This window comes from Erithacus rubecula (genome assembly GCF_903797595.1).
Source record: "Erithacus rubecula genome assembly, chromosome: 17".
In the NCBI taxonomy this organism is placed as follows: domain Eukaryota; kingdom Metazoa; phylum Chordata; class Aves; order Passeriformes; family Muscicapidae; genus Erithacus; species Erithacus rubecula.
Window position 1 is genome coordinate 6,132,597 of NC_136669.1, and position 17,757 is coordinate 6,150,353.

At 53.8% G+C, this 17,757-nt stretch overlaps 1 protein-coding gene across 3 annotated transcripts in view; it reads right to left on the reverse strand.

The window, feature by feature from the left end:
* The window catches only part of MAP2K3 (mitogen-activated protein kinase kinase 3), a 29,309-nt gene extending 13,387 nt beyond the window's left edge, over positions 1-15,922 (reverse strand). Inside the window, exons 1-2 of one of the 3 annotated variants that reach the window (XM_079320673.1) lie at positions 15,801-15,863; positions 14,721-14,908 (exon numbers count right to left, since the gene is read on the reverse strand). In XM_079320673.1, coding sequence (XP_079176799.1) covers positions 14,721-14,844 — 124 coding nt within the window. In that variant the 5' untranslated portion in view covers positions 14,845-14,908; positions 15,801-15,863. Of the gene's footprint in view, positions 1-3,737; positions 4,116-14,720; positions 14,909-15,800 lie in introns of those variants that run through there. The other 2 variants (XM_079320674.1, XM_079320675.1) reach the window with 2 other exon arrangements.
* Between the last annotated feature and the right edge of the window lie 1,835 nt (positions 15,923-17,757).

Sequence of the window (17,757 nt, forward strand, 5' to 3'; positions counted from 1 at the left end):
AACATCAAGGTGTGCTGCAGGCATGGGGCTGGGAGCAGACAGCTCAGCGTGGCCTTGGACAGCCTTTCAGAACAGCTCCTACCTGCCTGGCTGCTGGGTGCAGGCGTGTGGACAAAGTCCAGCACTCCAAAGGCTGCCAGGGAAGGGAGGGGAGAGCGAGGAGCTGGGATTCCAGCAGGAGATGCAGCACTGTGCAAGAGCTCCTGCAGCTGCAGCAGGACAGAAGGGAGAACAGCCCAACATGTCCCCAGCACTGACAGCCCCCATCCCTGTGCCCTGCCAGCTCCAAGACAAAGCAGGTGCCTGGGACTCACTTCTCCTGCCTTGTCCTTCCCCAAATGCAAACCTCACTGAGGCTGTGCAATAAAGCTGGTCTGCAGCATACTGCCAAGGTCCCAGCTGCAGGCCCAGCAGCATCCCTCCTTGCTGAAGAGATCTGCACAGATCAGTCCACACCCCCACCTTATCTGCCACTTTTCCTGCATCAGAGCTGAGCCACAAGCTCCAAAGCAGCACAGTTTCCATGATGTGAACTTCCAGCTCAGCGAAACCAGACAAGGAGCCACTCCACCCCAAACTGATCCCACTTGGATGGAAACCACCTGAACCATGCCAGAGCAATCACAAGTTCTAATGTGTGAGCCTGCAGGGTTTCCCTTCCCCATCACCCACCCAGCAGGGCAGGAGGGGGTTCTATGAGCAGCCCCACACACCCACTGCTGGCACTGTGTAAATACCCAGCTGAGTAACGACGGCAGCAAATGCAAAACGGAGCAAAGGGAAGATGTTGTCTGTGGGTTCAGAAATGCCTCCCCTTCAGAAATGCCAGCCTCTCACTACTCAGTGTGGGAGGCCAAGAACAGAATTCAAGGAACTGGGGTCCCCTGAGTCCTCCTGCACTCAAGGGGAGCTTGCTGTGGGCACCATCCTGTCCCAGGGGATGGATTTAGCTCTGTGCTGAGCATTTCACCCCCAGGACCTGCTCCAGAACTCAGGCTGGTCTCTGCTCCACACACAGCAGTTAGCAGCCAGACCTCTACACAAAATCCCCCCATGCTGGCTGGGATTCTGCTCCATCTGTTTGCTCTCCCTCTCCCCAATTGCCATAGTAACCCTGCAGAGCAGGCACAAAGCGCCTTCTGTGCCACCACAGCTCCCCTGGCACCACGGCTGTGACTCACAGGGCACAGCAGAGTCCATGGGCACCGAGGCCAGGCTCCTGCAGGATGGCCTCAGCCCTTCCTCAGCTCTTCTGGCTGCAGGGAGCTGGGAGCCACAGTGGAGCCCAAGCTTGCAGGCAGGATTTGCAGCACGGGTATCAGGGCAGCAAGGGACACAGAGATTCCCTGTTCCAAACCCCCTGCTCTGCACTGGAGTCTTTTGACGTGCACTGGCCATGAACTCTGCTGTCACAGGCAGCCTGCACACTTCCCTCTACTCCCAAACTACCATCTTGACTTCCCAGAGTTGGAGACAGCAACCATCCCCTTCCCAGCCTGTCCTGCTTAGCCCCAAAAAGCATTTCCTAGCTCCAACGTGAAAAAGCACTTATTAAACCACAAGTATTACACCACCACTCCCAGGCTCTGCCTGGGCCACCTATGAAGAGCAGAAAACCCAGCTCAGCCTATGCCTGCAGAATAAAATCACCCAGGATGCAGCCCTGCAGCTAGAGAGCTGAGGCAGAGGTTGGATTCATGTGTGACAGCTCTCCTAAAATTTGACATGAGATTTCCAGCTCCCAAAGGCTGGCCTGAACTACTGTTTCCTGCAAACTTCTTGCACTGCTTGTGGCACCAGTGCCTCTCCCCCAAGGAGAGCCCATGCCCTGTTCATGATGAATGAGAGTGTAGGAAAAACCAGGGAATTAAATAAAAAAAGAGAGAAGCAGAAAAGCAGTGGGATAGGCATGACATGACCCTGCAATTCAAGCCCTTCAGTGGCAGGGCAGCTTTTGCCTCCAGCCCCCGCAGGCAGCTGCTGTCAGCTCCTTCCCACTGGAGAGTCCCTGGCACTGCCTCTCCTACACTTGGGACTCAGCACAATCCCTCCCACATTTGGGATCCCGGGAGGGTCGGTGCAGGAGGAATTGCTAGAATGTGCACAACTGCTTATGTCACCCAAAAAATCCTGGAAACACTCCAATTCCCCAGCACACTGGGCTCTTGCAAGAGAGGTGTCTGCAAGCACAAGTCCCCCTCCAGAGATCCCTCTGCAAAGGCAAAAAGGCAGCAGCAGTTCAAGGCAAGGTGGGGACACATCCTGGTTATCCCTGGGAGCTGCAGGGCTCTGCTGCCAGCCCCAAACCCACGGGATGGCAGGGCACAGGAAAGGGCTGCCAGCCACAGACACACACGGCACAGTGCCCTGCACCCAGGGCAGAGGAAAATTAGCTGACAGAAGTTCCTGGTACGGATGAAATTGCAACCCACGTGATGCTGCAGGCACGTAACTGCATCCTTTATGCTAAGAAAGGAACCATTTCCTCCTAAAGAAAAAAAAAAAAAAAACCCAACGAGATTTTTTCTCATGCTATAAACCACCGCCAGTTAAGAACCACCAGACATTTCCTGGAACTGCCTAATTCAACACCGGAATCCTCATTTTTGCCACCACCAACTTCATCCTATTAAGCTGCACCTCTCCACGGGAGGTTCTTCCTTCCCACTCTGCTGGCGTGGGCGGAGAGAAATGAACAGGACAATCTAAAGAACTGCAAATAAAACTATTTGCCCGAGTCGACCTTTGAAATTAAACCTCACCAGTGCCTGCCCGGGGCTCTGGTTGCAGCCCCAGGTGAAGTCCTGGGCACGGGAGGCTGCTCTGAGAGCTGAGCTGCTTTGTTAGTGCTGGGGGAAAGGCTTGGGATGCATCCCGGTTCTCCTCCATCCAAGGAGGAGAGTCAATTAGGAGAGCCAATTGCCATGCAATAGGGCAGAAGGCTGGAGGGTGGATCCCAGCCCTGCTGCAAAGAAAGAGCTGGAATAAAAAAGCATCGAGGAAGAACAAAACAAAACAAACAAACAAACAAAAAAAGGAAATAAACTGGAGGCAGAGTGCAGAGCAGAGAGGGGAATTTGGGTACTTGGTCATGAGAGCCAGCTTCTCATAGGCACACTTTGTGCTGTTTTCCACTGCTGGGAGTGGAAAAAGCTCTCTGTGGAAGTGGAAAAAGGGCTGTGAACCTGCTGAGAGCCATCACTCATCACATCAGCCCGAGGTCCCGCTGCACAGGGGCTCCTCACTTCTGCAAAACTGCCAGCGGGCAGCAGGAAAAAACCACGCTGCAAAAAAGCCCCTTGCAGCCCCAAAACAGCGTCTCAGGCTGTGCTGAATCAGAGCTGCCGACTGCGGGGCACCCACCCACCTTTCCCATGCAACAGGCAGGGGACAGCCACAAAGAGCTGCTGGAAAACCCTGCGTCCCAGGAATGCGACTCCAACCGGAGCCAGCAGCCAGCTTTACCCTCTGCATATTTTCCTTCAGACATGCTGGATTTGATTCTTTTTCTTTTTTTTTTTTTCAATTAAGATCCCAGAGTTTTAACCCCGTGAATCATGCAACTTTTCCAGCGCTTTAAAAATTAATCCCCAGCTGCAAAGACCGAGCCCCTTCCCCAGCCAGGAGAAACAAAACCGCGTGGATTGACCCCAAAAAGTTACACAGCCCCTTTTTAGCAGCAAAAAAGCAGCCCTTTGCTCTCCCCCACCACGTGTTGTGGAAATTGCAACATCTACCTTGCTTCTTGTCCATGGTTTCCCAGAAATGAAGAGCAGAGCCGGCACGCCTGGCAGAAGAGAGAGGGATGGGGGCGGGCTGCAGGAGGGAGGGAAAGAAAAAAAAAAAATCCCGCAGGATCCAGAGCACGGCACTTCTTGCAAGCGCCGATGATTTTTTTTTTTTTTTTTTTCAGTGGGAATGCATGGCCTGAAGCACCCGCTGGTTTCACAGAGCCCTCCCGGATGGGTGTCCCCAAAGGTTCCCCAAGGCTGGGAGCAGCACTGAAGGAAAGAGGGGGGAATTGGGGAAGGTAGAGCCGCGTTCTCTCATCGGCAGCTGCCGAGGTTGGCCGGGCTCGGCTCCGATTACCCTTGAAAGCTCAACAGTTGTAAAAAGTGCAGCAGAGAAATAGCAGGTGACGTCAACAGGAAACTGGTGGGGAGCCAGCTCCAGCTCCGGGAGCTGCAGAAGCGCTGGATGGCCACGAGCATCCCGCTGGGACACGGCATCCCTTCCCACCAACACGGTATTCCACACCAGGCATCCCACCGCAGCGACCCCTGCTCCGGGACAACCCCGGGACAACCCCGGGAGAACCCCCGGGAGAACCCCCAGGATAACCCCCAGGATAACCCCCGGGTTCTGCTGTTTGGGCCCTTCGGATGCAAAGAGGTCACATTTCGCTGTGCTGCAGGTGACGCGTTAATTGCTCTGCTGCTAACAACTATTACCACAACAAATAGTAAGAAATATTGCTCAGTGACAATGCCAGCACGGAGCTCAGCAGCTATTCCAGGGTGGCAAGCGAGATGGCATCTCTGGGAGCAAAATATAAATTGCTGCGTGCACTTGGGTGGGAAATAGCAGGGGAGAGTGGGAAAATAAAAGCATTCATTTCTCTGCAAGCACGTGCAAGAAACGCCGTGGCCAAGTACTGCTGCTCTTCCCCTTTCCCTCAAAACCACTCCAGCAGAAGCCAACGCTGATGTTCCTGATCAAAGCCAGGCTCAGCTCTGACAGGCTGCAGTTTTGTTTTCGATTTCCCTGTCAGCCTGGAGGGGAGATACTGTACCAGATTCTTTACCTTAAACTAATTATAGAAAATCTACCAGTGCTTTGCTCCTGAGCTCTCTCCCAACTCTGGGCTGTGCTGGACCAGGCACATTTGCAGGCTGAAAAGTCAGAGGTCAAGGTAAACGCACATACCAACATAATGAGTGGCTCTAATTTTAAATAGTGTTTATGTAAGCCCCAGAAGGACTGCGGAAGGTATTTTCTCAGGCTCATTTCCACTCCCAGAGTATAGTTTCAGGCACAGATCATCAGCACATAAAGGATGCTGACGCAGGAGCTGCTCTTGCAGATGGCACTGAGAGCCACCAGCAGCCAGAGCAGAGCTGTGCTGCCCTCCCATCACCAACTCCATTAACAGCTAATTCCCTCTCACCCAGACACAGACACTCCAGGGATCTTTACAGACAACCACAGAGTCAGAGCTGCTTTGGAGCAGAAAGTCCCTAACCCAGCAGGTGGGATGGGAAACAAAATTTTCTTTGAATTAAACCTGTTGGGTTTCAGCGCCCGAGGACCAAGGGTGGTGTAAAGTGGAGCTTCCTGACATCTCAAAAGCATCTTAACAATAAACAAACAAGTAAAAAAAAAAAAAAAAAAAAAAAAAAAAAAAAAGAAGAAGAAGAAGAAGAAACAAAAACAAACCAAACCATCTTTTCAAGTCTCATGATTGGGAATTCTTTCAAAGGTTTGCTGGTGCAGTAGGAATAGCCAGGCCTGGATAGACATGCACCATCTGCCATTAATTATCCAGTCCTTTATAGGGCACAGGTAAACCCAGGGGAACAAAAACATCAGATGTTTCACCCTCCCCACGAGGGATGTCACCCCATAACAGGTGAGGGATGCTGGGAGAGCAAATTCTGGGGAGAATTCAGGCACTTACACAGGGTCAGTATGGCAGGGCAGAGCCAGGGACAAGGATGGTTCCCATCCCTCCCAGCAGCCTCCTGCCAGGGGGCTGCTTCAATAAGGGGAAGAGCACACCCTGAAAAACAGCAATGAGCTCAAACAGTGCCCTGCCAGCACCGGGCCCCTCTCCCCACCCTTCCCTGTGGACACACAGCCCCTCCCGAGGCCACTCAGTTAGGGCTGGGTCACCATCACAGCCAGGGAGTGGAGAAGGGGATGAGCAGCTCTGCCATGAGCAGCAGAAATGTCCCATTTGGGGTTGGAAAGGAGCTTTTCATAGGTGTGTTTGGGACAGACCACAAAATTAATGACTTCACCTGTCCTGTAAGAATAGCTGCTGTCTAACCACAGGGACAGTGTGATTTTCATGGAATATTTCATTCCCTCTGACCAGACACAAGCCCATGCACCAGCTGGTGCCCCACACTGCCTGATGCCCCCCACATCCCTCCAGGAATGGCAGCTCTGCTCTGAGAGGAAGGCACTGCCCCAGTCTGGGCTGTGCTCCCCTTTCCAGCACCATCCCATGGGAAAGCCCTGGAAACTGTTTTGAAACAAAGCCTTTGAACTGAACCCAGCTGGAAAGAGAACAGTGTTACCTTTCCCATCCCCTCGGATGAGACCCTCCATGCTTGGGGACAATCAATCACTGCACCACAGGACTCGCAGGATGTCACACCCACAGTGCCACCAGCTCTGGGTGACACTACACGGGAGAAGGATGTGATGTCCCGGTGCCCAGTGAGGAATTTGGGGATGGGCACTTCAGCCACAGTCTCTGACAGCCAGAGGCACTGGCAGGGCCAGCTCTGGGGCTGGCAGCCACACCCGGGCTCCTGCAGGGGCCAGATAACAGGGGCAGCCCCGGGAGGATGTCACCACCCAGCCACATTCCAGCTGGATTTTTAGGTTACCTGCACAACCTTGAGGGCTGGAAAAAACGTTTGGTTTTGTCCCCATGTGTCAGCCTGCTCTCACCCAGCCCCCTGACAGTGGAACACACGGGCACCAGCTAAGAACCCACACGTGAGCAGAGCCCAGAGTCCCTCAGGAAGCTGAAAAACCCCTTTGGCTGACACTCAGTGACATTACAGGACATGCCATGTACATGTTGTGGTGCTTTGCAGCAGAGCTTGTGCAAAACCCCTGTGCAAAGGTGGTGACAGTCACAGGGGCACCTGTTCAGAGCTGGGCTGCAGGCAGAGCATCCTCTGGCATGGACACCACCTCTTCTGCATCCTTTGCTCCAACTGGATTTTCCCCCAAAAAAAAGCAGTGGCTGAGGCTGCACCCCTTCAAAGCTCAGTTTTGCCATGAGTCAAAAGTCTGGAAGGAATCCCAGCCCTGATGCCCTGGGATTATCAGGGGGAAGCAAAGGAGACAATGCTTAGAAACAAGCAAAGAACACACCAGGGAAAAAAAAAATAGAAAAAAATAGAAAAAATAGAAAAAAAGAAAGAGGCAGAAGCATCATCACCTGTGCCCATCTCCTTGCCAGCAGGTACCAGCATCACTCCCTCCTTTGATTTCTCACTCTGTAGGCTAAGCTATGAAAAAATAAAATCTGTTTGGAATTGATGTGACTGGCTAGTGACAGATTCCTGATGGGAGAGAAAGCTCAAACTGTCCTTGGAATAGATCAGCTTGACAGGAGGCACAGTGGGAAAGGGAATAGTTTGACTTTGTAATTGTCAGCAGTAACTCAACTCCAGTGTCAATAGACACTTCTTCTATCCAAACTGGCATCATTCAAGTATTTCCAGGTGTCCTTGTAAACTTATCAAGAGAGCAAAGTATTCCCCTCTCTGCTTATTAAAAATAAAAAAAATTTAAAAAAAAGGAAAAGAAAGAATTTCTACCATCCTCCCTCTGATGTGCTTTGGGCAGGGATAGAGTGATGTCATCTCTGCAAATGATGTAAGAGAGCAGGCACCTGCTATGAAAATGGAATTTATGGGGGGAAAAAACCCTTCATGTTCACAGCTGCCTATTATGGGAGAGGGGCAGAAACAAGAGACTGGCCCAGGTGCTTCCCTGGCCCACAGGCTTCAGGCTGGACTTTCAAGAGCAGCATCTGCACTGGGAACAGGCCAAGCAGCTGCTCAGAGGGTTCACAGTGACATTATTCCCCAGGGCCTGGAATGCTCCCCCACTCCCAGGGTGCCACCACAGCTTGGGTGGACAAAGCCTGTGCTCCTTCAGAGGAAACATCTCAGCTCCAGCACTGAGCCAGTTCCACATCTCTGGGGTGCAGGAGCAGATAAAATCTTGGATTATTTCCTTTGGAGCAAGGTGCTGTTCCAGCAGCTTACAGAGAAAGCAGCAGGCAAGTGCTGCAGTACAGTTCCCTACATTTCCTGCTGTCCCACACAAATTCCTGCTCTTTTTGGTGCATATTCAGTGCCATCCTTTCTCTGCTACAGGGAAGCAGGCAGGAGACACAAAGAGAGAGCTCAGCCCCAACAAGCTGGACCTGCATCCTCTTTTCCTGGCATTAACCACACCATGCATGTCCTGCTCTCCCTCCCATCACTGTTCCTCTGCCCTACAGGACAGACTACGTCCATACTCCCAAAATAAATTCCATGTCCAGCTGGTCCATGAGAAATCACCTGTGAACACTTCTTTGTTCCCTCACAGTCCCTGCTGCAAAGCTTAAAAAAAGCCTCCCAGTTAAAGCTGGACCACCAGCACTGCCCAGCATCACCCTGCAGTGTCTCCTCTCCACAGGCTGTACCAACTCTGTGTGAGTAAAACACTTATTTTCTGGTGGATTAGCCCAGTACCCACAGGGCAGCTTTGATTCATGATGAGGAAAAGCAGGGGCTCCACAGGAAAGGTGCCCACAGCTCAGGGGTTTTTGCCACCGTGGTCCCACGTGGCCCTGGCAGGAAGGGCACAGCCTGGGTGGCACTGATCTTCTTCCCCCTCCTGTCACTCTCTCATATCCACCTGTCACACTGCACTTTTTCCAGTGTTCAGGGAAGTGAGAGTTGTGGGTTTTTCCTGGTAAAGGCAGATTAAAGAGCTGCCTGTCCATCCCAGGAAGGCAGAGGTCTCCCCAGCTGGGCTGGTCCCGACGCATCCGGCTCACATCCCGGCTCAAGAGCTCCCAGTGACTCAGTGCAGCTCAGCCTGCAGCTGTCCTGGGGCACATTCAGGGCTTCCAGGAACCATTTCCATTTGAGTAGGAGAAAATCAGTTTTTAAGAATCCCCTTTCTCCCAGAAGAGCAAGCCTCACATCCGTGTTTTGGGGAAAGGAGTGGAGCTGTCTCTGCAGGGTGACATGTGGAGAGGAGCTGGAAGGAGATGTGTGAAACATCAAACCTGTCTGAGATCAAGGGAAACACACCCTGGCTCCTGTCCCTGGGATGCTAACATGCTTTTCTTCACTGAGCTGAGGCTGTAAACCCCCATGGGGAAACCCACAGTTACCCAACACAAAATCCTTTGTGCATCCAAAATTAAGAGTAAACTCTTGCAGCTACCTGGAATGTACACAAAGAAATCACACCTACAGGAGAGCTGCTGGAGGAAAAGCTGAGTGGTTTACAAGCACCTTAGCACAGCACACACAAGGCTGATAAGAATTAGGAATTCACCCACAATTTCTGCTTGGTTATTTCTGGAGGCACCTCCTCCAGCCCCCGCTTCACTCTCACCACCCTTCAAAAAACCAGGCAGGGACAGGTGTAATTAATACCTGCAAAAAGCTGCTCTTGGGTAAGAAAGCAGCATGTGCAGAGCACAAGAGGCAGCCCCAGCACAGCACAGCCCTGCAGGTGTCCTGGGCTCTGAGGACAACCCTGGTCCTGGCTGGTGCTCACCTCCGATGCTCAAGGATGATGTTCACAGCCAAACAATTACAGGGATCAATCAAAAACCTGGGGAAAAAGGGCTGCAGATGCTAACAGAGAGTGAACACAGGGAGCTGTACAAGCTGATCATCTAAAACACCCACCACATCCCTTGTTGTACCAGCCTTAAAGCAGTGTGGAGCTGCTTCCAGACTTAAGGAAAAGGGGTGCTGCCAAAGAGAGACAGAGTTTGGCACAGGGGTTGGTCAGGTCCAGCAGCATCACTCCCACCAGCACCTTCATTCATCTTTCTGCATAATTACATAGTTGTTTTTTTTGTTCCTGACCATCACAGGGGTGGCAGTCAGCACCACGGGTGAAACAGGTGAGGATCTGGAGACCAGGGAAACCTCACAAGTCAGCTGAGCACACGTGCACACACACAAAGCTGTCTCAGGGGTTTTCTGGGGGTTTTACAAACAGGCACGTGGGGCTGGGCCTGTCACCTACCCCCGAGCACCTTTCAGAGGTGTCTGGAAGATGACAAAGAGCAGCCAAAGCCACGTATCAGCACGAGATCACCTCAGCTTTGGCAGGGGAGCAACTTGGCAGCAGGTCAGGAGAGAAACCAAGCGGTGCAGAGCAGCAGGGGATTCTGAACTATGCAGAGCAGCTTTCCTCAAAAGCCCTGACTGTGAGCACATCTGGCCCTCAGCACAGCAGCCACGTCATTTTCAGTGACAAGCTGCAAAGACATCCTGGTGTCTGCAGCACAACACACCCCTGCAGCCATGCCTGGAACGCTCAGGGCTGATTCAGAGGGGCCATCCCAAGGGCTGCACACTTTGCTGCTTCATCATCTCCCTCTCAAGCCTCAACTTTCCCACTCCCACACCAAGTAAACCGAGATCTTCGTGCTACAGCAGAAAACTCCATCGTGCAGCGTGTTTGCCCTTCACCACACGAACAGGAAAGTCCTGCAGGGAGGGATGAGTGCAGCAAGAGGGAACATCTGCTCCAGCTGTGCCAAACGCCCTCCAGCCAGCAGGGTCAGGATGCTGCCATCTCCAAAGTGCTGTTAACACACCCCAGTGAAGACATCCACAGCACCCAGCCCACTGCAGCACAGCCAGGCTGCTGCATCAGCCATCCCCACGAGACCCCAGCCAGCAGGGAATTCATACACACACACACACACCACAAAGCAGTTTCTAACTGGCCTGCAAGCCCAGACAAGCTGACACACCCTAGATAACCCCGTCATCCTCCCCTAAACCACCCCCAGTCCATCCAGGCAACCAGCCCTGCGTGTTTGTGATCTGTCAGACACATGACTGTCACCTGCCAGGCCCTGCAGGACAGCTTATCCCCTCCTGTCCCTCTGTCCTGCACGCTGCTCCCATCCACACCCAGCACCCATGGATGCTGAGGGAGGATGTGGCTCATGGCATCACCAAAGAAGTGCTGGCAGGACCCCATCCCAGCTGCAGGGATTTATGCACCTGAGAAACTTCCAAGATCTTTAAGAATGAAATATAAGAATTAAAAGCTGCTTTTACATTTCCTAAGAGGCACTATCACAGCAGGGGAGAACGCTGGTGACAAGGGGCACTTGGTGCTCAGCAGGCAAATCCCAGGGAAGAAAAGGGTCCAAGCCATTCCCAGAGAGCCCCATCACACACAAGCAGCTTGGCTGATGCCAGTGCCAAACCACAGCTAAGGTCTGCAGCCTCTGATGGGAAATTACTTGTATTGAGCACTCTGGAGGTTTCTTCCTTTCCAAACCCAGATTTGTCTTTGATGGTGGTGGTGAGGGGGGAGGAAGGGTGGATGTTCCACAAACAACTTCTGGTAAGTGTTATCTCCTCCTCATCCTGACTCTTACACTCATGTTTTTCAGTGGAAATTTATCTTTTGAAAAAAGTTTTTAAAAATAATTTCTATTGAAATGCTGAAGTTAAGGCTTAGAGCACAGGACAGATCAACTCAGCAGTGCCCCTCCCTGGGCACAGTGCAGGCAAGAGGATGGAGGCTGCTGCAGATCAGTGGGTGCTGGAGAGGGTCCAGCCCATCCTCATCCTCACCCCACTGCAGGTCCACAGCATAAGGCAATGATTTTTTTCCTGCCCTACCCCAAATTCTGCTCTCCCCCTTGGCCACACTATAACCCACCACACTCCACACAAGCAGCACCTCTGCTCCAGCCTTTAGCTGGGCAGAGAAATGGCTGCAGGAGAAAGGAGCACACAGGGAGCCCTGTCCCAGCTCCAAAAAAAGGGAGCAGACTCAGATTCACAGCAAACTGAGGCCACAAGGCAGCACTGTGACATCTGAGATCGCTGCAGCTGTGGCCAGTAATTCCAATGTTCCTTGGGACAAGAACATTGGCACTCACAATGCTGCCACAGCACCACTGCAGCACTGCCCCTGCACAGATAACAGCCTGTGAGGAGATGGAATATCTCCCAGGTGGAAAAAACCAACAGAAACTTCCAGTTTCCATCATAAAAAAAAAAAAATCCTCTCTGCCCTTTCCCCCACTCCAAATCCCTGACTAACACTTGACCTGTGCTACTGAGGTTTGTCAGCAAGAGCAGTGGGTAGATTCAGCTCCATATGTACCCACAAGCCATCCTGAGTCACGCCAGTAAAACCCCAAACTTTTTGTTGATAGAGTAAAATCACCTCCCCAGCCAACACAAGTTCCTCTCCCAGCTCTCTCCCCAGCAAACTGCCAGTGCCTTATTAACCAACACAAGTAAAAAACATCTTCCATCCAAAAACCCACAGAGCCCCACGTCATTTTGGGCCACAAAATCACCAGTACCAGAAAGCTGCTCCCAGAGGGAGCCTCTACAAAGCACAGATGAGTTTCCTCCAGCAACAACAACTTTTGCAAACAACAGGGGAAAACAAAGTCCAGCTCAGCCCTGGACCACAGCTCAGAGCTGGAAAACAGAGGGATCAGCCTTCACTGAGATTCATTATCCACTAAAAGAAAAGCAGGGAAGCATCCCTCCAGAGAGGGAAATGGATTGCTGAGGCACAGCTAAATATTTATCAGGTCCAGCATGATATTTTCCAGGCACCTACTGTTATGCCATCAGAGGAGGAAGGCAGGAGCAAAGTGCCATGTTTCCTCCAGATCGTTAGAATTAATTGGATTTGAGTTCCATGATGCTTCAACTAGAATTAAATAATGGTACCTCGGGATCAGAGCTGCCACCCCTCCAACCACTGGGAACACCAGGCTGGTGGCTGCTCTGCCTGGACACGACAGGAGCCCAAAGCCAAAGTCCTGCTTCAGCAGGTCATGACCCACACGTGTATTTTTGGCAAAGCTGCCTTTTTTTGGGGATGGCAGCTGGAAAAGTGTGAATGGCAGAGGAGACAGTGCTGGATTCACAGACTGAATTGCATAACAGTGCTGTGCTCCCACGGAGGGCACAGCCAGGGCATGGCAGGGACACGTCCCCACCACTTATTTACACACCCAGAATAGATGTGCCACAAGAACAAGCACCAGTTCATCCCCAGCTCCTGGCATTTCTCACTGCTGATTTTTCCAAGCCTCTGTGGCCAAGGAGAGCTGTCTCCCCAGAGGCACAGCCTGGCTCCAGACAGATCCTGATCCCTCTCCCCAACAGCACCTCTATTCCCAAAGGAAGATCTCCCTGCTAAGGAAAAACACTTGCTTCTGAAGTACTCAGGCATCAGTGCAGAGTGAGCCAGGACAGGACAAGCAGATCTTCTCCCTCCAGATCCCACCCATGCACTCACCCTCCCTCCCTCCCTCCCTGCAGCTGCTTTTACCAGCAAACTACAAAATTTTGGGGAACAACTGTTTCCCCACTGTCACACTCCTGTCTGTCCCTCCAGGCATCAGGGGCCACTCAAGTCACAGCCAAAAGCCCCAGTGATGGGCACAGAGATTTCCATATGCAGGGCAGGCAGAAGATACACCTTGAGGCCCAGGAAAAAAGCAACAGACAGGATTTGTATCCCCAGAGCCTCAGACCCTGCACCCTCCACCCTGTTTCTGCATCCACACAAAGGCTGAAAATTCCCCGAGGCTTCATCCTCTCTTGGGATACAACAGCATCCATTCACTGAAAAACATGGAAAATCACACCCAGGCCCAGCCAGGTGCTGCAAGCTGCAGCCAGAGGCTGTGTCCCTTGCAAAGCTCTGCCAGGAGGACACAGGGACAGCTCCAGAGCTTTGTTCCCAATTCTCTCCTGCAGTGCCACCCCATGCCATGAGACACAGCTCAAGGGAACTTGGGTGACCTGAGAAAACAGGGAGTTTTTGCATACATGAGTAAACATCAGCCTCAACAGTGCAAGATAACACAAGAGATGTTCTCCCACATACGAGATCCTGCGAGATAACTTGGATCAAGCAGACAGGAGCAATGGGAAGAGGAAGAAAGAAAGCTGAAATCCTCCCTAAGCTCCACACAATCCCCAGAAGGTGTTTATCTCCCAAGCTATGTTTAGTGCAGAGCAAAGCCCTGGCCCAGCACCATTCCTATCACCAGTGTCACAGCCAGCCACACATCCCAAAAACCTCCCGAGGCAGGAGACAACCCTGTGACTAAGCCAAAGTGACGGCAGGTGAGTTTTGGAAGGCATCTGTCACGGAAAGAGCCAACCAAGAGCTTCAACACAGCAGCCTCTGTGTTGAACAGAAACCCAAAGAGAACTAGCAATGGAAACCTAAGATTGCTTGCTGAAATTCCCTAAGGAAAACTAGAGAAATTTAGCTTAAATTCAGGCCGCCTGAAAGAGAGGCAAGTAGGTGCCATGAGCAGCAGGTGCACACACACAGACCTGCAAGCATCCCTGGAAAAACCCACTTGGAGGCAGGTGCAAGCCAAGGAGAGGCAGATGAGAGAAGGCAGATGTGCTACACACACATCCTCGTGCTGATGGAAGCCAAGGAGCTCAGACAGTGCCAGCAGAGACTGGTTGCTCTCAGCACTCGTGTGACACCTCCAGCACAGGACACCAGGGTTTAAACCTCACGAATGAACCAGCTTGTCACAACCAACAGAAACCTGCAGACACACAGCAGCTCCAAACCTCCTCCAAGGAAATCCCAGGTGTTCTCCACGCATCACCTCTCGCTGTCAGCCACACTGCTACCCCCAAAATCCTCCAGGCCCAGCTCAGGCTTCATCTCCTGCAGGGCACAAGTGGTCCCTGGTCCAGGCTCACCTCGTCCCTCCATCCACACATCCGCCGGGCCGGCACAGGCAGCCGAGGAAAGGGCTGGGCTCGGATGTCCCAAGCTTTTAAGAAGTCTGGATGATCCCTTCCAAGGCTGGATGGCTGGAGGCATGTGCTGCTACCTGTGAGTCAGCAGCTCCGCTCAGCAGCTCCGTAAATCGCTGCTGATTCACCCCCTGCTTACACAGCAAACAGGAAACTCAGGTCCACATTCCCTCCGGATAAGACACGGATCATTTAAAAGCGGGGGGGAAGGGAGAGAAAAAAGTCACGAGAGGTGCGTTCATCTGCTCACATGGCTCCTGACTTCGAGTTTCCAGCGCATCACTCCCGCACAGGGAAAACCCCTCAGATTCTATTCCGCTGATACGGGAGGCACCGCGTCCCTCCTCCGCCCGGGAACACCGGGACACGGCAAAGCCACTTCCCTGTCCCCATGCAGCCCGGCCGATACCTGCCGGCTGGGGCTCACCTTGCCGTGGGGACAGCTCACCTGAGTCACGGCCGTGCTCCATAAATAACACCGGTGACACACGGTCACGTTCTGCGGCTGGCGACAGCGGGGAAACAGCGAGGAGCCGCCGGCACCGGGCCGGGCCGGGCCCGAACACCGACACGAGGCGACACGAGGCGACACGAGGCGACACGAGGCGACACGAGGCGACACGAGGCGACACGAGGCGACACTCGCAATCCCAGCCCGGCCCTTCCCACCCGGCGAGGGCTCCGCTCACCCGCGGCTCCGAGCCCGAGGATTCCCCAGGAGAGGAAACTCAAGGCTGCAGCAGCAGCAAACAAACCTCGCCTGTTTTTAACGCTCTCCCCACGCCACACGCAGCTTCGCCCCGTCCCCTCTGCACATCCCCACCACGGGCTCTGCAGCCCCCGTATCGCGGCCCCAGCGAGCTGCGGAACCTCCGGGGCCCGCGCAGAGGAAGCAGCGGGGAGCCCACACCCGGCTGATCGGGCAACAGCCCCGGCCCCGCCGTTCCCCCGCGGTTCCCTCGAGGTTCCCCAGCGGTTCCCCCCCCCGGCCGCGGCCGCCCCTTCCCCGCAGCCCGCTCGTACCTCTGGGCAGGGACATGGCGCAGTGCGAGCCCGGCGGGCCCGGCCCGAGCGGAGCCCGCGATCCCGCCCGCCGCGGCGCCGCCGGCAGCCGCCCGCCGGGCCCGCCCCCGCGCCGCCATTGGCCAGCGCCGCGCGGGGGGCGTGGCTAAGGCGCGCGCGCGGAAACGGCTTTGCGGTTCTCGGGCGCGGCTGTGAGGGTGAAGTGAGGCGGGCGGGCGGCGCTGCTCCCCGAGAGAGGTGGCCGCCGTGTCCCCGTCGCTGGGGTGGCCCCGCGGGGTTGGGGCGCGGAGCATCTCCCTGTGCTGCTCTTCGAGCCACCTGCCAGCTAAGGATGGTCAAATCGCCACATCTTCCGTGCGTTCTGCACGCCACGGGTGGCACCGGTGGGTCCGGCTGGAAAATGGGGAATGGAGGGAAGGGCTGGAGCTGTGTCAGGGTTAGACTGGACATTAGGGAAGGTTCTTCCCCTACACGGTGCTGGGGCACTGAACAGGCTCCCCAGGGAATGGTCACAGCCCCAAGGCTGCCACAGCTCCAGGAGTGTTTGGACAGCACTCCCAGGCATAGCTGGGATTTTGGGGCCTGAGTGCTCCTTGTGTGACCCTTAGAGCTCAGGATACTCCGTGATTCTGTGATGAATTCCTCTCTGAGTCACTGAGGAATCAATCCCTCCTGGACTTGGCACATCCCAGGGCAAGGATGCTCCCACCAACACCCGAGCTGGGCTGCAGGCAGAAGAGCTGGACAGGATGTGAGAGGTGCTGTTGAACAAGTGAAAAAAGGAGATTCCAAGTGCCATTTTCCAGCTGGAATTCTTAGCATGATCTGTAAAGATCCAAAGAAGGGGTTGGAGGGATGGCAACTGCTGACAGCACTGGTGAGATCACAGCTGCTGTGCCACAGCCAGCTCCCAGCTTTGCAGAGCATTTGGGATAAATTTGAGGACTGGAAAAACTTCCTCAAAGCCATCAGCAGAGGGAAATCACTGCCAGAGGGAAGGAGCTGGAGGGGTTGGGATCTGTGGCTGCACGGGTGCCTCGAGCAGAGCCGCACACTGAAGGTGGAAGAGTTCAAATGGAAAATAAATTACAGGTTTTTAATGGGGAGAGCAATTACCTTCCCCAGAGACGTCGCAGATTCACCACCTTTCAAGTCTTTCAACACAGACAAGAAGGAGTCTTTAAAAAAAAACAAACAAACCTGCTCTGAGCCCAACCGCGGGTCATTAGTGCTGATGCAAGAGCTGTGGATGTCACTGCAGGGCTGGGCAAGAGGCAGCTGGGTGGACCTTTCTGACATTTATCCACACGGATCTTGGGATCAGCAGTGGGATTTGAACTGATCCACACGGGTTTGGGGTGAGCCAGTGCTCAGGTGTGAGTTTTGGGGGGTCTGTGGCATCACCAGTGCTCTGGCAAACGTGGAGCTGTGGGACCGGCTCTGGCAGCACCTGGGGTGTCACTGCCAGTGCAGGACACGACCCTGCTGTCCCCAAGCACAGCTCTGTGTGCACCATCCCTCCTCCTGGAGGCCAGAGCCAGCTGTGGATCCAGATGGATGGAGCAGCTGCCTGGATTTGAGTCTCCAGCCCTCAATCCCTGGGCACTCCCCTGCTCCCAGCACAGGAGCACACAGGGAAATGGGGATGCACTCAGCACCCAAATCCAGCCGGGTGGGAAGGCAGGGAGCACACAGACCCCCATGAGCTGTGAAGAAGGGACCAGAAGCAGCCAGGTGGTCACCCCCCAGCCATGGGCAGCTCTTAGGAGACCTCTTCTTTTCTTCTGCACCTTCCCAGTGCTGCTGGCATGGCTTCTTCTGCCTGCACCTCCTTGTCTGAGCCACTGTCCTTGGGCCTGCAGACTCCCAGGGAATCATCACAGGCACAGGATCCTCCTGGAGCCTGAGTGCTCCCAGAGATTTTGGCAAGGCTCTTGGATTTTTGGCACCCACAGAA